The sequence below is a fragment of the Oreochromis aureus genome, linkage group 22 (assembly GCF_013358895.1).
Source record: "Oreochromis aureus strain Israel breed Guangdong linkage group 22, ZZ_aureus, whole genome shotgun sequence".
NCBI classification, from domain to species: domain Eukaryota; kingdom Metazoa; phylum Chordata; class Actinopteri; order Cichliformes; family Cichlidae; genus Oreochromis; species Oreochromis aureus.
Window position 1 is genome coordinate 21260918 of NC_052962.1, and position 24597 is coordinate 21285514.

The 24597-nt window shown below is 39.6% G+C and overlaps 1 protein-coding gene across 1 annotated transcript in view; it reads right to left on the reverse strand.

Moving 5' to 3' along the window:
* Positions 1-314: 314 nt before the first annotated feature.
* Positions 315-24597, reverse strand: part of LOC116322741 (CUB and sushi domain-containing protein 3-like) — a 374565-nt gene continuing 350282 nt past the window's right edge. Inside the window, exons 59-72 of the mRNA XM_039605961.1 lie at positions 22165-22347; positions 21815-21991; positions 19998-20177; positions 16452-16625; positions 16098-16271; positions 11858-11931; positions 10925-11036; positions 10649-10828; positions 9363-9422; positions 8292-8450; positions 7126-7262; positions 6540-6627; positions 5921-6056; positions 315-5284 (exon numbers count right to left, since the gene is read on the reverse strand). Coding sequence (XP_039461895.1) covers positions 5125-5284; positions 5921-6056; positions 6540-6627; positions 7126-7262; positions 8292-8450; positions 9363-9422; positions 10649-10828; positions 10925-11036; positions 11858-11931; positions 16098-16271; positions 16452-16625; positions 19998-20177; positions 21815-21991; positions 22165-22347 — 1994 coding nt within the window. The 3' untranslated portion in view covers positions 315-5124. The remainder of the gene's footprint in view (positions 5285-5920; positions 6057-6539; positions 6628-7125; positions 7263-8291; positions 8451-9362; positions 9423-10648; positions 10829-10924; positions 11037-11857; positions 11932-16097; positions 16272-16451; positions 16626-19997; positions 20178-21814; positions 21992-22164; positions 22348-24597) is intronic.

Below are 24597 nucleotides of genomic sequence, written 5' to 3' on the forward strand. Positions count from 1 at the left end.
ACATCACTTTACACTGCAACACTTAATCCCACATATTTTAAGCTGTAGCCTCAACACTGCTTATGCTTTCCTCATAAAGAGAAATATGTTCAGGTGTTTGCGTGGCATAACTCAGCTAAAGTGGTTACAATTTCCAGTTTTCAGAAAGTCATTAAAAGTAATGAGACAATAATGGAAAACACACTTTCTTTTTTTTACAAAAGCAATTAGCCTTTTTTAATTTTACATTGCATTGAAAATTTACATAATAGAGTCATACATTTTACAAATTATTTCATCATAAAAATATATTTCTGTACAAAACACTTTTTTATTCTATATTTCATCTTTTTTTTTTTCTCAAATGGTGAATATTTCCAATGTCCCCCAGGCAGGAACGGCTTTAAGTCTTTCAAATCACAAGGGTCTTATTGCGGTCAGTCAGTAGGAAAAGCTTGTGGCAAAATAGACTGAAGCTTAGAAAAAAATGATCTCTGATGACGAGTGAGGGGAGGAGGCGCTGGAGCAGGTGTGTGTGTGTGTTTGTATGTATGCATGTGTGCGTGCGTGTGAGACAGAGCGAAAGGGAGGGTCTTGTGGTTTTTGGTAGGCACTGTGTCAGATTCATACTGAAGAAACGGCAACAAAAGCAACAACAACAACAACAAGAGCGGCAACAATCAATCCGACCTGTAATAAGAAACGATGTCATGATAGCGATGAAGTGCGGCACAGTCACAGCATGGATAAACAAGGAAGCCGCAGCTACCTTTGCTTTTAAATCAGTAACGACTTTAAAAGGAGTTTTCTTGTCAGCTGGATGTGGTTGGCGCCTGTGGTCACAGCAGCGGGGGTTCTTAAAACAAAGTGGATGTTTTTGTTCACCCTGGCACCCAGACTCATTAAAAAGTCTAGTTATCCGTCATGTGCGGGACCCCAAACTAACAAAATTCAGCCTCTCGTTCGTGAAACCAGATTCTTCAAAAGAAAACAACAAAAACAAACACTTTTTTATTCAATGAGCAACAAAGCTGCAAAACAATGACTAATGCTGATTGATACTTCTATTTCTGCCAATTAATATGGTTTACTACCAGGCCCTTCCCTCATGATAGTTAATTTACTCTGAAAGGTTTCACACAAAAACTCAAACATCTACTCATCTCTCAGCAGTGGTTCATTTATGGTACATGAAATCATTAGAAAGGTTGATATCAAGTGCAACAACAGTGGCAGATAGGGGCAAAATATAGAAAAGGTTGCCGAGTGTTTATCAAAAGGTGGCAGATCACACTGGAACAACAACAATCACAACAAAAAATAAATAAATAAATAAAATTGAGATCATATGGCTGCTTTTATGCAATATGTATGAAATAAGAAAAAAAACAAGCGTTGGCTTCAAATAGTCAAGCATTATGATAAATGGGTCAGTTCATGATTATAAATAGATTATAAGATTTGAAATTCACTGAACACAGACATGCGTGTCATTAAAATCTGTCTGTTGTTGAGCTACACTCATGTTGGAGACTTGTAGTGCCAAAGATAATGCAAACCTTCAAACCTAAAGAGTCAAATGGTGTCTACCGATTTAACATGATGTGGATTTTAGAAAAAGGGCAAAATAGATTGTAAGATCACACACCTAAGATGATCAGGTCTGTCTGTGGTGCGATTCTGATTCACACTGAAGGCGTCCTGAGTAAGATACTGAGACACGAAAGGTTCAGATGACATGTGCACTGTGAACTGTATATGTTTTTAATAGCAGCTTTGCCGCATCGGTTTACAGGAAGGCCATCAGGTTGTCTATTCCTAATCATATTTTCCTCCTATATTGTCCTTAAACCATGTTTTGGGCTTAACAAAAAGCATCCTCTATTTGTTGGTGCACCAACTATCAAACTACAGCACATCTAATAATATGTAATTTAAGTAGTCTTTAATTTATACACACTTTATGTGGCAACAGACACATTTAGCTGCCACAAGTGAGATATAACATCCTGGTTCCTGCAGATTAAACTGTGTATGTTTTGCAACTAAATAAAATTAATTTAAAAATTGTCATACTTCTGAAATCTATTGAATAACAGATCTTAAGTATTGCAAGAATTGGTTCATCTCTTTTATGTTTGTCTCGTTTCCTTATTTAAAATATATAATAGAAACACAATATTACATGTTCTTGAACTCAAATTTGATCAATACATCTATTTAAAAACTCCATCTTGGGCACTTTATCAGCAATTTCATTAGTTTTCATTATTAATAGCACTTAAGCCCAATTTTAAGTTTTCTTTGATTGCGGCCTTGTACTGTAGGAGACGATAAAAACATCCAGAGACGGAGCTGGATGAGAGTTTGTCTATCAAACAAATGGGCTCCATTAAAAGTTCGACTTCCTGTGTTGCCATGATGACAAAAAGGTTCGTTGAAGTATACTACTAATCTATTATAGATTTAAAACACAACTAAATAAACAGCTATTTTTAAAAGTACAAGACTTTTAATTCACAATTTTCTGTCCTCACTGCGCCAGCTAGTTTAGAAATCTCAGCTGTTACTCCGTCTTTAGCTTCACCCTTAAAATGTTGTCGGCGCGTCAATGGAGATAATTACATATTTTTATTGTCCAACATCTCCAGTGCAGGACTCGGAAAAATACCAAACAAGTACAAACTCTACCAGGTTTTGGAAATCTGCCACCTGTGATAAATGTAGACTAAAACCATTTAAAAAGCATAATTGTCGCTGGCAAACCTTGCATCTCAACAGTAACGACAACAACAGTACCACTGATGCTCATGATTGCCCCAGTGGGAAAGACGGTGCATGTGTGAGGGTCTTCAAAATACAGAACGAATTAAAATAAACCAGCTTAATGTTACAAAGAAACCAAAATACTGCTTGTGACTTCTGTGAACAGCACATAATTATAATGTCTTTTATTCCGATGTTTCTTTCTTTTTTTCTAAAAACTCTGCTATAATCTGTCTTTACCCTTTAGCCCCTCCCCTGTGGTAAATATATAGCACAAAAATATAGGTGGTGAATGCTCCCGAATATATATATGCAATAGATTTACAGATCAGAAGATTCTGCAGCAGTAAGAAAGAAAGAAGATAAGCACTCTCAGAGTGCAGAATTACAGTGGAACAGTGTCCACAATTGTAGGGTTACAACCTTGTTGTCTTTCTTTTAGCCTTCTATCAGTTCATGTCTGTCTCTGCCTCCTGTCTGTCCTTCTGTAAGCCTGTAAATCTGTGTTTAAACTGTCTGTGAAGTGGAGACATGGATGACGGAGCCTGCAACAGTCCGAGACCAGGCTCGTCTTCTTTGAACCTGTCTGTCTCATTGTATGACTGTTAATACCACTTGTCTCTACCTGACTCTCCAGATTTTGTATGTGTACCTGTCATCATTTGTGTCTGTCATTCACCCTGTCAGTTCTCTCTCTCTAACCTTTCCGTCCCTGTGCTAGTCCATCTCTCAGCGGGCAGACAGGTAGTGTTCCCATGAAATGTGCTTTAGTGCCAGAGCTTTCTCTGTTTGTCAAAGTCTTTCTCTTTGTTAGTCCATCAGAGTCCTCTGTATCCATTTAGTGTCTTTCTGGTCAAAATCCATTTAAATTCGCAGGATCAGGAACATCTTACCTCATATTCTGTCTGATCTGATTCATTATGTAGAGGGAGGGCTGACCTCTCCCAGTAAATGATTTCAGGTTAGACAGGCTCTGATTGGCTGGGTTACAATTTCAAAATCTTCTTTTTTCTCTTAATGACTCCCTTAGTCTACTTCCAGTTCAGTTAGGGCCTGTCTCCATCTCCTTAGCCTCCTCTCTTATCCATTGGATGGGAAGAGGCAGTTTATCCTTTAGATGAGACAGTCTCTCATCTGTTCTCTAAGTGCTAGCTCCCCTTTAGACTCCTTTTAGTTTTGCTGTGCTCTAATCCCAGTTCAGTTAGGATTATAGCTCCATCTCCAAGGATGCCCTTATCCTTCGCTTAGGAGTTAGTCTCTTTTCAAAGCAACTTTCGCAACTGTCTGCTAACATTAGCCATCTTAGATCCCATTTCAATAGAAAAAAAAGACAAATACCGGCTGGTAATACCAGCCTCTGGTTGTAATGGAGACAGGAGGCTGTCCTGTCTGGCTGTTAGCGTGTTGTATTCCGTGGTTGTTTCAGACATAGTTTCCTCTTCACAAAGCATTAGTCCGGTTTACTGATGGTCTGCTGGTGACAGTGTTCTCTTTGTACTGTCAGTGTTGAAACCAAATAGATAGAAACAGTTTTCTTAACATCACAGTGTCTTTTATGACATCATCTTCATGTCACATCTCCCCCATCTGTGGTCATTGTGATTACGTTTGTTCTTTTTTTCCATATGTAAGGACCTGTTTAATACAGTCGGTTTGACAACATGTTACATATGAAAAATATTTTTTAGTGGATTATCTCCTTGATTTCCAACTACAGCTGGGCTCTGACGATGTGCGCTCTCTTTCTCCAGGCACGAGTGATCATAGATCCCACTCTGGGTCCTCCTCTTCACAACTTTGTGTGACATACAAAATTTGGCATTGGGTTGTGATAACATGTCATGATGTCCAACTAGCAGGTCATGGCTTAATCATTAGTACTCATATTATAGATAGTGAGAGAGGTTAAATAAGAGGTTAGAGTATAATGGATGTATCTGGTTTGGAATCCAATTATAAAGAATCCATGACCCGCTGAGTCTTGGGGTTAGAGACAGATAATAGCCAGTATGGTTTTCCATTCAGTAGTATCCCTTTCCATCTCTTGATGTTACATCTCCCATTGAGTTCACACTGGCTGCTTGCTTCTATCAAAGGCAGCAGACCTTTTGTGTTCATACTTCAATTCAAATTTCATTTGCGGATACAAAATGCTTTCAGTGACGGAAACCAATGCTGGGTTTTGGTTTCAGCTGGAAAGCTGGGTTAGATTAGGTTTCTGGACTGGGAATGAAGGTCTTTTGTAATCAGTGTGCAGACCATGTCGTTCATGGTGAAGTTTGCATCGAAGCACGGAGCTTTTTGTCTTTCGTCGTCTCTTACCAGCCGTGGTCCCATTGGATATCTGAGTCATTAAATTCAAGTAAGGTCAGTCGATCCTCAAACCATGGTGCATACGGTGTTTAGATTCGGATCAAATCTAACAGCCTTCCCCTCCACAGCCTTGGCGTTGGTGTTGTACATGGGGTTCTCAAAGGCGGCCTGGCCGTTGTTGTTTTCATGGACTGAGCATCCTGTGTATTGTGTTTTTGGTGTGGTTCTGTGCAAAAAACAACAAAGAAAACCACATATATAAAGAAATCATAAATACACCATTGGAGAAGCAGAAATGCTCTAATTGCCTATTAATGTTAACATTACTGAGCAGCCAGTGGACAATACAGAATGCAGTCTTGAGAGTAGAAGCATTGTAAACAAGCCTTAAGAAGGATTAGAGAGCGTGTTGTACTTTTTAGGAAGCCTAGTGAGATTCCAATCAGCTCATCCAAAACTAATTCCTTCAGCAAGCCTTTTTTTTAGATATTAACAGCAGAACAGAAGTTATTTGCATCTGTTAACAATGCGAACACAAGTCATTTGTGCTTAAACCATATCTCTGAAAAATCCAATTTACCACCTCCTAAACAGAGCTGTTTTGCGGCACAGTTTGCAACAGACAGTGACTTAACTGTCTTTGAGCACCGCAACAAGCAAACCATTGAGGAAGGCATTGTTATCACGAATTAGACAGCTTCTTAAAATGTTAACAATGCCTTTTTACTTTTTGTATGTTGTTAATGGAAAACAGAAATGAAACCACGATGCAATGACAGGAATGTATTCCTTTCTGCTGCTGAAATGCAGCTGAATGACACTTCAAAGGGATACGTGCAGGTTTACTCTTTTCAACACATACCTTTGTTTGTAGAGATAAAAGCCAAAACCGGTAAAGATCAGAGCAAAGAAAGGCACCAGGATGGCGATAGCCACGGAGCTGCTGTTGGTACCAAGCTGGGGGGGTGGCGAGTTTTGACTCTCCGACATATTCAGACCTGCGACAAACCAGGAAATACACTGTCATCAAAGTGATTTGATACAACAAGAAATATTGTTGGAACAAAAGGCTTTCAGCTGAGTTGTTCAGCAAATAACCAGCCAAATTTTTATTAGTTGTAACTATGATAATTAAAGTAGGGGCTCTGGTAATTGGAAGTGGACATGGATGTTACCAGATAATGATTATTTTCTGCTTAGCATCTTGCAGGTGACTTGCAGCTTACATTGGACTCGGGAGCTTGTAGTCTTCTTGCACAGCTCAGACCTTTTAAGTCCAAAGAGCAGCTTTTCCTCTTGTTGAGAATACACTGCATGGCTGTCCCTGTTGCAGCAATAAAGCCACTAGAAGCTCCCAGATTACTTACTGAATTAGTTTGAAGCAGTCTGCCTGATTTTACTATCAATTGTAGTCATTCATTGCTGAATTCCAAAGGAGCCAGGATTATTTGGTGCTGCTAGCAAAATCGAAAGAGAATTACCCAATCTTTGCAGTCCAAACTGTCCATAGTCTTTTCCCTGAATAGAACCCTGGAATACGTAACTAGAGCCATCGGGCTCTGCTGATACCTGGAGATTAAAAAGAAAGAGCGGTTGAGAAATTGTTTAGGCGGGAGAGGAAAGGAAAACAACTGTGAAGGGAAAAACAGAGGGACAAAGAATGGTTATCTTCTGGTTTCATGTCAACACTACAGAGCAAATGAATCGAAGATGATGTTTGGGTTTTGCTGAAATCTTTGTATAAGGTGTATTTTCAGGGAGGTTTGTTTATTTTCTTTTTCCTCTCTTGGCAAGATTTCACAAAAACTACCAAAGCGAATGTCGTGAAACCTGGTGAAGAGGTGGTGCATGGGCAGGCAAAGGGACACATTAAATGCTGGCTCCGATCTGGAGGGCTGTCTTTAAAATTGCAAAAAAAGCACATTGGCCTTGGCAGAGAAGGTAGTCTCTGATGGCCGGTGTAGTTTAAATATTTCACTGACTTATATTTACACAAAGTCAAATGGCTTCAGTGTAAATCCAGCTCAACTGAATATGGTTAGGTTGATTTTATCAGCTGGGACTTACAAATCCATCCATGGTCCAGGAATCATCTATAATCTTGGCGGGAGAGATGGCTGAATCTTTTAGTTGGTTTCCCTGGTTCACATAATTCACCTGATACATCAGCAGCAACAGCCTGGCCTCGGACGCCTTGTACACTCCTAGAGGGCAAAGAATAAACACGTGATTTATACTTGGTTTGCACATCGTACGTGGTTTAATGGCTTGCTCACTATAGTTCATTAGATCCTACAGCACGTGTTTCTAGTCTGTCTGGTGCACCAGCGAAATACATATTGTTAGTTCTGACATTTTATTGGGATACAAAGAAAAGACAGCAAACTGAATGTAGCTGCAAAATAAAGAAAATATTTATTTCAAAAAATTGATGATTTTTTTTAAAGAGAAAACCAGAAAACTGAAGTTAAGCGAAGAAATTCAATTCATGAACTCATAAAAAGGTGAAAGCGATGGCTGCTTTTCATGTCTCCAATCTAATACATCAACTGATATATTCTTCCAGCTTCACTTTTGGAAATAAAATAGAAAGTATGCACATTTCCAAAAACACCAAACCCCTGCTGCCTTTTGAAATATTCCTTGGGTAAAGAAAACTTGACATCTTAAACAGAAAAAAACATGCAAGTTTTATGTAACTGGCCACTGGCCTTTCTGTGACTGTGTGAGTGCAGCTTTAGCTGTTATTGATCTAAAGCTGCTCCTTTAAGCCAGAAGACGAATGTCTAATAGCGGTGCGGTTTTGTGATATGGTGTTTGTGCACTCTGCTACTCCAGGAAGCAATTCTAGCTTCAACAGGATTTGTGTTTTAATAGGGTCTTAACCCCCTGCTGACGCTATTGTACGACCCTGGGAGGCATGTGTGTGAGTAAGTGTCTGTCTGTGTGTTTGAGTGAGTGAGTGAATGTGTGTGTACAACAACACTGCAAAGAAGCATAGTAGAAAGAAATGAATTTCAATCACTAACAAAAAGCAACAATAAAGAATAAAAGTGCTCTCAAATCTGTTTGGTTGCTTGCTTACAGTTTTGCCAATGGATCAATACAGCATAATTTAGTATTATAGCTACATTTTATTACAACGATGGCCTGTCATGTCATAGCACTTATGCGGTAATCTACTCAAAGTGCTTTCAGTAGATTACTGAACAATTAAACCTGGCGTAACATGCCTGACAGGAGCAGTTCCATGTTGCCGTTGCTAAGGGTAACATTGACTCTCCCCGTTGTGGAGTTAAAGCTGGTGATGCTCAGTGTTATAGGCTGCTTCCTCCCACGGTAATTATAGGAACCCTTCCATATGTAGTTGGGAGCAAAGACATCATCTGGAACTACAAAAGAGAAGAGAATATGAATTAGATTACGGTCCGCTCCGATCTTTAAAAAACAAAACAAGAACAACTGCCTGCACCAATCAGCATTAAACAGCATTAACCCCTATGATGGTACGTCTGCCCTCCTGTGCTGACTCATCATTTTCTCTCTCTGTTTGTCTCCCTCTCTCTTTCTCTCTTGTATGAATCAGTTTTGTGTGTGTCATTAATCTGGCCTTGTGTGGTGTGACTTGTCCTGGGCTCCTGCCACTCAGTGCCACTCACCTGTGTGGAGTCTGCTGTTACTACTTAAGGTGATGATCTGTCTTCAGTTTTCGCTGCATTGTTGAACTCAACACAGTTAGCTAAACTGGCTCTCTTCTTTGCCGTTTTGCCCTGCCTTCATCCCTTTATCTATGCTACTTACATTTATTCTGTGCAGGGCGTCCTGGTGGTTGGATAGAGAGAGTGATCTAAGCCTCCTTTTGCTGGGCTCCTTGCCTTTGCTTTATTAACTCTTTTTGTTAAACTTTGCGCCAGGCAACAGGCAGGTGGTTTTAATGTTGTAGCAAACTGGTGTATATAACTGCTCAGCATGTGTGCATTTTATGCAAATAAGTGCATACAGTATGGCAGAAAAAGACGAGCATAAAGAAGAGCAGAATTTCACAGTAGTTAATTTACCTTTCTCTGTGTAGTGAAGAAAAATAAATTATTTAGAACTACCATAGAAAGCAGTAAAGTGCAATAAAATCGACAAGAGCATAAGAAAAACAAGAGCAGCACTGTGGAGCAGAACGTAGCAGAGTGAAAAGGAGCTGAGCTGAATTTATCGAACGACAGATTAAGCCAGACTAAAACGGAATAGATAAGTCAACAATAGACAAGGAATGAAAAGACTGGAATAGGAAAGAAAGTAGTAGAACTGACCGTTTAGTTTGGGGCTGGGGGTTCCTGTTACTGGCTTCATGGGTTTCTTCTTCTCTCCGGCTACACACACAGCCAGAGAAAGAGAAAAAGGAGATAATGTCATATCAAAACTCATGAGCAGGGCAGCAGGGGCACAGCACGAAATATTTTAAAATGCTTTAGTTTGCAGCCAACCTCCCTAATCAACCATGTTATCCAGGGGAGAGTGCAATTCATACTAACAAGTCACCACATTAAAATGCAGCGGCAGTCACTCTTGGTCACAACGACGAGTGAGAAGTGGGCCGAAAAAGGGTCGAGCAAGACAAACCTCTTTAATGGTTACTTGTAGATTGAAATGCAAATAAGGTTAATGATCAATGACCAATAATTGCTGTGTATATTAGTATATTTTAAAACCGGCTTCAAGACACTTTTTCTATTCACCATCAGCAGCTTGTACTATCACGTCAAGATGCAGCTATTGTTGGCAACAAATACATGCAAGCCAGGAACAGGTTATTTGTCCGAGAACCTTAAATTGGATTAAGGAGTGCTCCAATTTTGAAGTCTACTCCAGGGCAGCTGGGTGGTAGCCGTGGTGGAAGGTTTCAGAAAAGACAGTCTGTGAGCACGTGTCGATACCAGGTAAAAGATTTTAAGGAGTGCCAACTACATATTTGTAGCAGGGATGATGCTGATTTCTTCTATATAATCAAAGCACCTTCCAAATTGACCTTTTTGTGAGATTTTTGGCCCAAATGTTCAGTGTTTCCATCATTTTTAATAATTTGTGAGACAATACGAAGAGACGATTGTAGCATTGTCTGCTAGACATAAGCTAACGTAATTTGTGAAGCTCCAGTTGATTGTATTTTACAATATTAACTATCTACAGTAGGGGATGTTTACGTTGCAATTCTTTAATCTCTTCTGCGATGGCTCACAAGGTTGTAGTTTAAGCTTGATAAAGCATGATGAATGCATGACTTCACCTTTATGGTCCTGCCTGGTAAATCTAGCAAAGGGACAAAACACCATGGGACATTTTTGATCTGTTTTGCCTTTGAACCATCAGGCTCACCACCAATCCAAAGGCTGATCAACCCAACAGGAAATCTCACCCTACTCCAGATGGCTTGTCTGTCCCTGTGTGTGAAGTGACAAAGTCTCCTTGAGCTAAACATGTTCAAGCACTCCTATCTGGTCACTTAAGCTAAAATGCTCCAGATAAGATAATCAAAAAAAGATACACTTAAAGGAAATATGAACAGTGCAAATGACTGTAGCAGGACAGGAGTACTTACCCCGACATATCGGCATCTTTCCAGTCCAAGTGCTGTCACTCTTGCAGACCCTGTGTTCAGAACCCCCCGCCAGGAAGTAGCCATGCTGACAGCTGTACACCAAGGTGTAGCCAAACCCAGGAAGATCCATCCCTACCACGTCCACATGGAGTGGGCTCTCTGGCTGCTTGCAGGCGTGGGCTGCGGGGTTTAGACAGATACATTGTTACACTTCAGTGAGAGTCTGAAGGGATGAAAGGGTGAGCGGCCGACAAATTGAAACAGTGTGTTTCGTACGTATGCACTCGGGTTGCGTCCCACTCCATGTTAGATCAGGCTGGCAGGTTCTGGAGGAAGATCCCTGAATCAAATGACCAGGCTGGCACTGAAATGACACCACACTCCCAACCTAGGCATAAGGACACAGACAGAAGTGCACACAGAAGCCATTAAAGAGATTGCAATAGATTTGATTGGTAAAGAGGAGTCTGAATATCTTCAGCGGAGCATCATAGTGTTGTACTGCTATGATAAATGTTACTCATATTTCAACAGATGAATTTGTGTGGATAGAGACCAGTATTTTAATATGAAGTACATTAAAATAGCTACCTGGCAATGCTGTAATATTTATCAGCCATTAGATATTTTCCCTCCTGTGCAGTAGCAGGTAGCAATCCTTTTAAAATATCTTACTTGCTTTCTTCCTGCCAAATAACAAATATTTTTTTTTTATTTTCAAGTTAACAGTGAATTATTAGTTATTTGGTTGAAATGACTATAATTATTTGGTACTAGGTAAGCAGATTGTTCTCCAAGAATCTTGAAGGATTTCCTGTAGTTCTTGGGTTTGGGAATTCAAGTAGTTTCAGAAGCATCCCACACTGTTAGAGATCAGCACTCTGTGGGTGGCAAATCATCTGTTGCAGGACTCCTTGCTCCTGTTGTCACTGAATATGCTTCTTTATGACTCTGGCTGTATGTCTGGAGTCATTACCATACTGCAAGTGGTTTAGGACTGACAAGATGCTTCCCTGATGGCATTGCATGGTGGATAAGAATCTTAAAGCGCTGCATTTGAATGTCTTAACATTTTATTTTCTTCCTGCCTCCCTCTACTGCCTTTCGTTCTTTCCTCTCTCTTTCATTTGCAACAGCTGCTATTAGTTACTGGGTTCACTTCTTGGGTAGCAAGGCAGATACGGCACTAGTCTGAGAGTGCAGATTTACCTTGAAACCATAGGTCCGATTCAAGGAGCCGTAGCGTGGTGTTCCCGGGTTATCACAGCTGGTTTTGGTTGGTTCTGAAAAGATCAGCACACGAGTGGAAGTAATTACACACAAAATCTAGGAGAAAGACAAATTAGCAGCAGCGTTATACATCCCCTCTCAAGTTCCCTTTCCTCCCTTTTGTTGTCATGGTAACAGTGGATTATATATGCCATCAGGACAGCAGGGGGCAGTAGCACTTTGTCAGAAAACGAAGCAGGGCCCGCTCTAAGTGTGTGTGTGTGTGTGTGTGTGTGTGTGTGTATGCATGTGAGTTTGTGTGTGCGCATGTGGAAGGGTCATCAGCATGTAGAGCACATCCTGACGCAGAGCTCGATTCAATACAGCTTCCGAAATGACAGATTCACTCTCCACCTCTCTCTCTCTCCTTCCCTCACTTCCTGTACCTATCTGTCTGCCCTCTTCGTCTCTTTCACTGTTGTCTTCTTCTACCTCGCTCCCTCGCTGTACAACTGCTCTTTTCCCCTCTTTTTCTGTCTTTCCATGTCACCAGACCTCCGTTTGCCAACCGCTTCTTCCCTCATCTGTCTTATTTAAAGAGCAGGCTGCTTTAGGTCAAAACTCATTCTGTTTCAGTCACATAGTAATACACATCACACACTAACATACAGCTGAAATCACAAACTAATAAATCAACCAAAACACACACACACTTAGGATCACTTTGCCCATAAAAACACACCGAGAGTCACTTTGTGGTTGAGTGTGTTTAACAGTCTCAGTCTACAAAAGCAATTATGATACAGAACAGAAAGATCTCCCTTCAGCGGCAGCAGCAGCAAACTGAAACTAGTTCTTATTCCAGCAGTTATAGATGAAGTCTTTATATCAGATGGGGTAACAATTTAAAGGCAGCCTGTTGTTTTCAGACAGTCTGTTTCCCATTTGAGCAGCTGTAAAAGTAGTGGCTGTATCCCTTATTGAGTGCTGCAAAGTAAGAAAAAAAAAGTAAGGTCTTTGCTCGCATTTACAATAGCTCTCATTTATTAAAATTCATTACCATGCCTGATGTGTAAGCACCTGCTCTGAATCAGACACGCAAAGTGTTGCTCTAAACATTGCATGGGCTGGTAAATTGACTCACAGGGACCATTTGTAAAGTGTGCTGAATATCCCTTCTCATTTTCTTCTTAATCCCCGGATAGCAGCCGTTTGTTTGAAGTTGAATGTGGCTGTCTGCTTCTTGAAGGCTTTTACTAAATACTGTAAGTTACAGCATGTGCCGGTGTTAACTCAACTTCTGAGCAAGCACTTTTGCTGTAAGTTCCAAAACAGGTCTTATAGCCCTACTTTTAAATTCTGATTTTATCTAATATGTTGCTAATTGAACTTTTGACCACTAGCAATCAGATCTCAGAGACAAGGAATTCAATATTCAATATATGCAGTATACAGTATTACATCATTTATTCATATATTTCAACTTGTACTTGTTCTATCCCACCAGAGAGGAAACCAACTAAGTTTACTTTATGTCTAGCATAATACACACAGCATACAATACTGTGCAAAAGTCTTGAGCCACCCCTCATTTTTAGATTTTGCTTCCACAGAGCAAAACTTTCTTATCATTTTTAAAGCAAAAGGAAGTCACACACTTAAACTCCCTTAACACTGACCCAGGGATAATTATAGCATAAAAAAGACTCTTAACTCAAGGGGATAAACCAGCGCTGTGTCTACATGTAACAAAAAACTAAAGAACTACTTGTGTCTTTAGGCTCTTTGTTATGATCAGCCAATCGCAAAACACACATAATTTGTTTCACTTTCTTTGGTTGAATCTATGAAAAATTTAAAAGATAACACAATTCGACAGGAATAAAACAGTATTTTTGCACAAACAAACTAATTCCCAAAGAGCTATTAGCCAAAAGCTTGGGACACTCCATGGTGTGCAGTGTGCTGCTAAAAAGTTTGAGGAAACTTTTTTTTTTGAGAAAAAATCTACAGCAGATGAACAACGTCTGCAAGTTATGTCCTTATAAAATAGGAAAGAAAATACGGCCAAGACCTGAGCGACCTGAAGAGGACCTTCAGCTGATCCATCTACTGTTCACTGAAGCCTCATCACAAATGGTCTCAGTGGAAGTGTGACACTCAAGGCTGATGCATGAGTGGAAAACAGGTCTTATATAGTGAGTGTCTACAATGTCTGTAGAAGAAAGTGGATGCTCTGTCCTGGAACAAAAGGCAGCCAACATCCAAAAAAGAGCTTTGAATGTCCTTCAAGAAGCCTGGAGAACTATTCCTGAAGACTATTTAAAGAAATGACAAGGAAGCTTGCCTAAGAGAGTTCAGGTTGTGTTGAAGAATAAAAAGGTGGTCATACCAAATATTGACTTTCAAGCTTATCAGAACTGTTCAATCTCTGTTTTGACACATAAACTTTACTTCCCAGTATTCTTGTAAATATTTCAATAAAACACTGCACCAGGAAAATATAAAGAAATGAGAGGTGGCTCGAAACTTTTGCACAGTGCTGTAGTTTTGTAGTAGAAATGAGTTTTCATTGTTACAGTCAAACAGAAAAAAAATATGGCAATATGTTTGCATGGCATGCTTGCAAATGGCCTTTGGGAGCGAGTCCACTGGAAAGAACAATATTTTCACTTATATCCAAGTTCTCCTTTAAGGTACTGTTGCCCTTCCATTTATTAAGATCGTCTCAAATGAGTCAGTATTCATTGCTATTCCAATAAGTCGATGTAACACTAACTTTTAAAGAACAGCAGTTGCTCAGCACAGCATACTCATGAGTAAACAAAAATGAGGCTGTCAGGTTCATAATGATGGGTCATTAACTGTCATGATCATTAGGCAGGGGGCTATCAGACAAACACTAGAATAGCCAGCAAATGAAAAAAAGTAACATCAAGTCATTGTATTAATGGTTATTATTAATCAAAAAGGAAACATATGTACCGCAAAGGGGCCACATTAAAAACAAGTCTGTAATATTACACTTTGATATGTTATTTAAAAAGACGATATGCATTTTACTAGAGTGACCTCTTGAGAAATCTCACTCAGAAGTTTGGAAGCTCTGTTGGCTAAACCAACACCGCCTTTTAATTTTAACCCTGACTTTGAAGTGGGTAAGACACCCCTGCCTGCGGATGCTAGGCTGTGCTCCAGCTCATGTGGGGATAAATGATTGATGATGAAGTCAGGAACTGTTAAAAAGTAATCAGTAAAATCTTATATAAACTTCTGGCAGAGGTTATAGGCCTTGGTATTGTATTTTAAACATGTTGAAGACTTAGTTGGCACGGTAACACTGGTGATTTTTTTATGAACTTGTAAATTTATTCAGAAACACAGTGTAGAGCATTCTATGGGTCTCAGCATTGCATCTATCTGTAGACCTGAGACCAAGTTTCAGTTTAAATATTAAAACCTTAAAGCAGAAGAGGTTTTCCTAGCCTCCCTGTTTACTTACTCATTCATAAGGTTGATCTTTATTTAAAAGCAAAATTGTGCCAATTAGAGGCTATAATCTAACAACAGCCAGTTCTAACTAAGACCTAAAGTCATTTTGCTACCTTGCGGCAATTAAAACTGAGTGATCACACTATTATGGAAAATCAAAGGAGCATAAAAGTAAATATTTAACGCCCTGTTATAGAGTTCACATATCAGCCAAGTGCATGAAGTTTAGCAGGCCTATAAATTTCTCTAAACTAAAATAATTAACAAGAGCAGATGGACTCCAGGAAATGTCAGGTCAGGACATTGCCCGAAGCCAGGCTTTGCCACATGTAGCTCAGAAAAGGAGTTAAACATGTCGCTGACTTCTCACTACTGAAAATACTGTTTGTTTTTGGCCAGAGAGCTGCCTTGTTAGAGCAGGAGGAGGTAGCACAGATGACGACCGCTCTCTCGCTGTGAAATCTATCAAATGCTCTGTTCTCATGTGCACACAATTGGATGTCATACAGACTTTGTGTGAGGAAGCTGGCAGGTTAAAGACCGTTCGTTGTCTGACTGCATGGGCGTTCTACAGCTCTGCCGAGTGATGTCTAGAAAAGTTCAGAGCTAGAATGCATTTGTGTAGAAGCACCTAAACCAAAATGCATTACAACTGGAGACATAGGAAGCAAATGTTTGCTTCCTAATTATCATTTTTTCAATAATCTGAATGTTTTGTATTGTTGTCAAGTGGATATGAATGGATTACCAATACAGCGCGGCTGCGTTCCACTCCAGGTGCCATCGCTTTCACAAAGTCTAGTTGCTGTGCCGACCAGTATGAGAGGCGGAGCACAGCTAAAGGACACTTCTGATTGATAGATGAAACTTCGTCCCTCTCTGAAACCACCTACTGGAGTCCCCGGGTCACCGCAAAATTTGGCTGCAAACACGGAGACAAACACACATAATAAAACACATAAAAACACCATTTCAATTGTGCTGCTAGAAATGGTGAATGTACTCAATTTTTTGGAAGTTCAAGGACAAAAGTAGATTTTGCTCCATTTGTGATTGGTGTAATTAATGTGTCCTTACAACCAAAGTTCAATGTGATGCTTACGTAAGCACTGCGGGAGCATGCCGCTCCAGGTGCCATTGGCGACACAGGTCAGAACAGCTGGAAATGAGAGCTCATATCCAGGTGAACAACTATAGCTCACGCTGCTGCCCCATTCAAAGTCATTGCCCTGCAGTACCCCATTACTGATGGCAGGTGGAGCCGAGCAGGTCACAGCTGGGGGAAAAAGAGGGGGAAGGGTAGGAAAGAGAGTGAGGCGGGAAAAGTGTTGTGTTTAGAACAGCTGCAGTTGATGCTCTTTCTTAGTTAACATGACTGCACTGTAAAAATCACGTGAGAAAATAAAGACTTTTGGTTTTAGTAGTCGATCAATTATTGATTTAAAATTACGTTTATAGTTTTAGTAAAAAGGGTACATAAACATCTTCTTATCTTGGACTTCCCAGACTTCCAATTACAACCAGTAACTGCTTACATTCAATTCAGTTTAAATGTATCATCATGTGAGACTTGTGTACATTAACAGCTGTATTGGAGGTGACAGTGATGTGACTGTTTGCATTTGTTATTTCTTTTTCTAGAGGCATTAACTACAAAGTTAGCAGAATCTGCTGTCAGTAGAGAGAAAGCTGGGGTTATATATAGTTTAAGGTGTACCACAGTAAGTGTACATGTAGGATTTTTCTGTAGCAGAACCTCCTTTCTATAGCAATATTGTTTTACTAGTGATTGTTTAATAGCATACAAAAAAACACAATCTTCTACAAATGCCCCAAAATAGCTCTGTTAATGAAACACTGTTTAAATCCCTATTCATCCAAGCCTTACTATAGGTCTGTGGTACTATCAACAAATGATAAAACAGTCATATTGTTTAGGGCCTGGTGAGTGACTGTCTAATAACCACCGTTTGCTAGTCTGTAATCTGTATGCAAGTCTATTCTGTGACTGGTTGGCAAGTGGTGGCTGACAGTCACTAGCATGAAATTAGTATATGGTGCTGCACTGCAAACATCCCTGTTTCTGCTTTGCGTAAAACTTTTTACAGCTTCACTTCCACTCGATGAGTGGAACTTATCCAAGTTTAACTACAGCTTGGTGACTAAATAGCGAGTGTTTATGAAAAAGGCATTTTCTTCTATACAAACTACAAACCGGATTCCAAAAAAGTTGGGACACTAAACAAATTGTGAATAAAAACTGAATGCAATGATGTGGAGATGGGAAATGTCAATATTCCATTCGGAATAGAACGTAGGTGACAGATCAAAAGTTTAATCCGAGAAAATGTATCATTTTAAAGGAAAAATATGTTGATTCAAAATTTCACGGTGTCAACAAATCCCAAAAAAGTTGGGACAAGTAGCAATAAGAGGCTGGAAAAAGTAAATTTGAGCATAACAAAGAGCTGGAAGACCAATTAACACTAATTAGGTTAATTGGCAACATGATTGGGTATAAAAAGAGCTTCTCAGAGTGGCAGTGTCTCTCAGAAGCCAAGATGGGTAGAGGATCACCAATTCCCACAATGTTGCGCAGAAAGATAGTGGAGCAATATCAGAAAGGTGTTACCCAGCGAAAAATTGCAAAGACTTTGCAGTTATCATCATCAACTGTGCATAACATCATCTGAAGATTCAGAGAATCTGGAACAATCTCTGTGCGTAAGGGTCAAGGGTGTAAACCCATACTGGACGCCCGTGATCTCCGGCCCTTAAACGACACTGCACCACAAACAGGAATGCTACTGTAAAGGAAATCACAGAATGGGCTCAGGAATACTTCCAGAAACCATTGTCAGTGAACACAATCCACCGTGCCATCCGCCGTTGCCAGCTGAAACTCTACAGTGCAAAGAAGAAGCCATTTCTAAGCAAGATCCACAAGCTCAGGCGTTTTCACTGGGCCAGGGATCATGTAAAATGGAGTGTGGCAAAATGGAAGACTGTTCTGTGGTCAGACGAGTCACGATTCAAGTTCTTTTTGAAATGTGGGATGCCATGTCATCCGGACCAAAGAAGACAAGGACAACCCAAGTTGTTATCAACGCTCAGTTCAGAAGCCTGCGTCTCTGATGGTATGGGGTTGCATGAGTGCGTGTGGCATGGGCAGCTTGCATGTCTGGAAAGGCACCATCAATGCAGAAAAATATATTCAGGTTCTAGAACAACATATGCTCCCATCCAGACGTCATCTCTTTCAGGGAAGACCCTGCATTTTTCAACAAGATAATGCCAGACCACATTCTGCATCAATCACAACATCATGGCTGCGTAGGAGAAGGATCCGGGTACTGAAATGGCCAGTCTGCAGTCCAGATCTTTCACCTATAGAGAACATTTGGCGCATCATAAAGAGGAAGGTGCGACAAAGAAGGCCCAAGACGATTGAACAGTTAGAGGCCTGTATTAGACACGAATGGGAGAGCATTCCTATTGCTAAACTTGAGAAACTGGTCTCCTCGGTCCCCAGATGTCTGTTGAGTCTTGTAAGAAGAAGGGGAGATGCCACACAGTGGTGAAAATGGCCTTGTCCCAACTTTTTTGGGATTTGTTGACACCATGACATTTTGAATCACCATATTTTTCCCTTCAGATGATAAATTTTCTCAGTTTCAACTTTTGTTCCGTGATTTATGTTCTATTCTGAATAAAATGTTGACATTTGCCATATCCACATCATTGCATTCAGTTTTTATTCACAATCTGTTTAGTGTCCCAACTTTTTTGGAATCCGGTTTGTACAAACCCTGCAATTTGTTAGCAACCAAAGCAATTACAAGGAGGTTTCTGGTGTGATATCATCTTTGAAACATTTAGTAACCACTCACCATCCAGCGGGGAATACAAGTTTTTCCTTATTGACTGCAGGTTGCCGGGCACCTACTGACCCGTCTCCAGGCCTGAGAAACTGAGGCCTTCAACAATATGACTGCTTTAACATTTGTTTGACAGTAAAATAGATCAGCAGGTGTACAGTAAAGCACAACTTTTGCATCTGTCCACTGCTATTAAACAAACATATGTTGTATAATGATGTACAAAATCTGTTGGATTTAAATAAGAATAAAATAATAAAAACAACATAAAGATGTATTAAATTGCATCAGTGTGTTAACTCTAAGGAATACAGATATATGCACTGCACTGCAACTACCTACAACATTACTGCAAAGCACAAATGAAGGGACCACCAAAGAATTTTTATATACTTTAGCCTTTATAGCAATGCCAATGCTAGCTAGCGAGCTAGCTTTATGTATTGCTATTGTTAGGTTCTGTGTGTGTTTTTGTTTGCCAATTTGTGTTTTGTATGTAATTAAAATTTACAGTGAGACATTCAACAATATTTATGCACGACACAATTAAACATGTAGTATTTGCAACATGCAAGTAATATGCTACATGTACTATGTAAAATGTACATATATAGTAATGGGACAGAGAAAGGAGATAGTAGAATGTGTAGTAATGGGAGTATCTGAAGTGGAACAGAGCAATTTAAAGGGTCTGTTTTGCTACTGTGTAATAGCAGTATAAGTACTATTTAAGGGTTGAACAGAGTTAAGAGTTGGAATGTATAATTTACCTGTACATATTGGCATATTTCCATTCCAAGTCCCATTTTGGGTGCACATCCTCACAGGCGATCCATCCTCCTCCATTCTATATCCTGGTTGGCACTGGAATGAAACATTCTGACCAATGGTGAAGTCTTCTCCATAGCGAAGGCCATTAGCTGGCACGCCAGGATCGCCACAGTTTATCACTATGGAGACGGACAAGTGGGGTTAGAGTGGACGACATGAGATAGAGATCAAAATTACTTTATAGGCCATGCTATGGTACAAGGTAATTTTGATTTTGTTACTATTCATTAATCTAGACTCTTTCCATACAGGTAATTTAATAATAAAAAGTGAAAGAAAGAGGACACCAAAGGTGACAGATGTAATAAACTAAACAGATAAAGAAAGAGGAAAGGTGAGTTAGGGCGCAAAGAAGGTGAAGTGTGAAAAATATTCAGGCCCTAAAGTACAGATCAGATTAAATCTAGATGAAAATATCAGAAAATGATGCCTCAGGAATCTTAGTTTTAAAACTGCTATATTAGAGTAGAGGGACTAACATTATGTAATTATCTCCAATAAAGCTTCTTCTCTTGAAAATGGTGAGTTTGCAGTCGATAGCAAATTCCTGATCAGACTGTGTGATCTCATCACATTTCTGTGTGGGTGTCACTTCTCATGAATGAAACAACAGTGATATTAAAAATGGCTGAGGTTGTCCTGGGACTCTCTTAAGGAGCATTAGGATTCCCCAGAGTGTACTTTTTAGGCACTGTCCTTCATAGTCTAATAGGCAGCTTAAATGCTTCTAAACCCACCCCAGATAGTGTCATGCCTGTTAATAGATGTGGACTAGTCTACTGTAAAAGCCATTTCCTTTAAATCAGGTATTCTTATATACTTTTTCCATCTGGGAACCCATATCTAAGAATTTATAGCATTTCTGATTTAAGCTTTTTTTTCATGCTACTGCATATCTGGATACTGGAAAGCATTAATATAATCTGGGAATTCTCTGTGATGTCCCATTATCAAGAAGTACTTTACTTTTGGACACAGTTTATAGATATATGTTAGAGGCATTTTCTTTTAATACATTATAGTTTTTTACTATTTTTTGAGTCATTTGTTACATTTCAGCAAAATACTGTCTTTTGGCAAATTAACTCAGTGGCTTTTTGTCGAGTCTTCAACATTTTAGAGTAAAACAGTCAATTTCTTAGAAGTTACTAACCACCATTGGGTGGAACCACTTTACATAACTTTTTAAAGTAAAGCATTGTTTGGAGTGCACAGTATTTAATTGAAATAAGACGAATTATTCAAGTAAACTTAAAAAACAACTTATCTGTTAAGTAAATTCCACTTGCTCAACTATGACTTTGCTTATATCTCATATGGGAACAGAAGGTTACGTTTTATGGCTATTTACTCTTGGAGATTTTTCCCACAGAATTCAATAAGCAAATGAACTCAAGTAAATGACGATCAAGGTTATATAAGTTACTCTGTTGTCTGCAGTAAAAATATAAAGATTTGAGGCTTATTTCTTTACTCCTATGCTGTGACATAATAATTTAAAAGAGGACATAAAACAGCGTCGCCTGTGCTTTCTAATCTCACACCCAGATATTTATTGGTTGCAAACTTTCAGGGTATTGCAAGAGATTTAATACACCAATTACATATATAGAGTGTAATTATTACATACAGTTGAAAACTCTTCAAAGTCACCTCATGATTGCATGGACAAAATATTGAAAATACACCAACAAATGTACTAGACAGTACTTATATATGTATCGGCCTATTAGTCAAATCAAAGCAGATAACTTACTGGTACAGTTGGGCTGTGTGCCTGACCAGGTACCATTGGCTTGACACTGCCTGGTGGTGGGACCAGTGAGCAGATAGCCGTCCATGCACGAGTAGATGACAGAGTGAGAAAATGTTGTTCCATCCAAGCGAAATACTTTGCCGTTACTGGGAGTGCCAGGATTACCACACTGAACAGCTGCAGGACAGAGAAATGGAAAAGGAATAAGACTGAGAAAATCCTGTGGACCTCAGCAAGTGTCAACTCTAAGACGATGGAAACACTGAAACATGTGTGGGTTCATAATAACTGAATAACTGACAAGGTGCCATTTTAGGATAGATTTAAGTCAATTAGAAATATCCCCGTACGTTTACAGAAGGGTTGCGTGCCCGACCAGGTCCCGTTGGGGAAACACATCCTCTCTGAAGAACCTATAAGTTCATATCCCTCTGAGCAGGAAAAGTAGACCTTAGAACGGATCCTGAAATCTGTTTGTTCTCTTGAACCATGAGAGGGAATGCCAGGGTCACCACACGAGCCAGTAGTGTCACCTACATGGAAACAAAAAAGGATACAGACTTAGGTCCCTCACAGGTTCCTTACTGGTTTATACCGAATTAAGGATTACACTGATGCTAATCCTGGAGTCAGGACACACTGTCTGTATAATGAGCTGTGTTTCAAAAATGACTCCAACTTATCAAAGCAAAGAAATGAAGAAATAAACAACTTTGGTTTATTATTTGTAATGTGAGGATTAACCTCCTAAGACCCGAACTCTTCCACGACATGCATTTTTAATTTCTCTTGGATATTTGGGCATATTGGGGCCCGATGAATGTAAAAACAAAGAATTTTCCATTTTTTTTACCTTATTTTTGTTTTTAAGAAAAATGAGAGCCACAAATGAGGATATTCATTAAAAATTTTGATAGAACAGTAGCAGTATAATATCCTCGTAATTGGATATCAAGCCCATGTAGAGCAAAATTGAGTATTTTGGTCTAAATACCGCAAAATGTGATGTCCACATATGTGGACGGCAGGTCCTAGGAGGTTAAGTGAGGAAAACAAAACTGCAAACTGGACATGGGATTTTAAAAGAAATATCCAATGGCTGCTTCTAAATATCAACGGGGTGCATACAGACTGTGCATATGCATGGTTGTGCATGTGTGCTGATGAGTAAATAGGCAGCGGTGTGTTTGTCTGTGTGAGTGTGTGTGAGAGATCCTAGCTCTGTCCTTGTAGAGCTGCCTGGTCAGCAAATTGTGTCTGACAAGCAGAGCACACTCCTGGGAACACACACTTTCACACACAAAAGCTCACATCATCACACAAATACCAAGGCCTGGACTAATATATTTCCGCTCAAACATTTCGGATCAGTACTGCCTATTTTGTTAACGGTCTAAAAATTGCACCGGATTATGTGTGAGTGTGAATAATATCATAACTTGATTCATGTTTGTTAGATTTGGATTGCTAATTACGTTTTCAATTTCTTGCCTCCATTCACATTTATTGTTGACAATTAATTCAAAGTGTACAAGTATCTGCAGTGTTTTTGTGTTTTTGACTCATACTTCTGAAAAAAATAACCTCAATTCACATTGGCTCTGTTTGTATTATAGTACAAATATCTAGAGGCTTGCTGCTAAATTGAGCTTACACGTAGCAGAGACACAACATTTGATGATATAACGTCTTTTGTAATGCCTTAGGATTTCAAACTCGGTTTCTCAGATGTAAATAAATAATATTCTACTCAATAAGTCTCTGTTATTTGCCTCAGAAACTTGACAAAATAGCAGGTAAGAATGTAAAAACAGAAGGGAAAGGAAGGGAATTCCTACATTTACAGTACACGCATCAGAGACACTGCACTCCCATCAACTTCCAGTGGACACTCACACACCGACAGATGTGGGTCCAAAGTGTGAGGTCACACAACCAATGTGGTACAGCTTTACAGAGGCTGTGTGCACGTGTGTGTACGTTTTTTTTTTTCGGACAGGATTGGGAAAACTTCTCTCTCAGACCCTCAGGTGGCTTTAAAATGTCAATCACTGCTCTTACACATCTACATAAACTTATTCTACTAACCTGAACAAATGAAACCTTTTGACAAAAAAGTTTTAATTAAAAATACATCTTGTTATAATCTTTAACCCTTTAAACCCTAACCTAATTTACTCTTTAAACCAGGGGTGGGCAACTCCAGGCCTCGAGGGCTGATGTCCTGCAGGTTTTAGATGTGTCCTTGATCCAACACATCTGATTTAAATGGCTAAATTACCTCCTCAACATGTCTCGAAGGTCTCCAGAGGCCTGGTAATGAACTAATCATTTGATTCAGGTGTGCTGACCCAGGGTAATATCTAAAACCTGCAGGACACCGACCCTTGAGGCCTGGAGTTCCCCATCCCTGCTTTAAAGGGTTAAGAAGAGAATTTCCAGGTGGCGCCAAGTAGTTGAAGGCTACCATTTGGTAGCCTCGAGATCTCATCTCTGCTGTTGCAGATCTTGTGGTTCTCTTGGCTTCATCAGATGGTAGGTCACATTGGAGTGGTTCGCAGGTAAGTGTAAAGCAGCTGGAGAACCAGCACCTTGAAAAGGAGATTGAAACGGGCCACATGTGCAGTCATGTGGATGCTATACTGGTCAGTTGTGGTTTACAACTGACCAGTGACCTATGGTAACAAGCTCTGGATAGTGACCAAAATAATGAGACTGCGGATACAATTGGGCAAAAGAAGCGTTTAGATATAGGGTGAAAAGTTCAGTCATTCTGGAGGGAC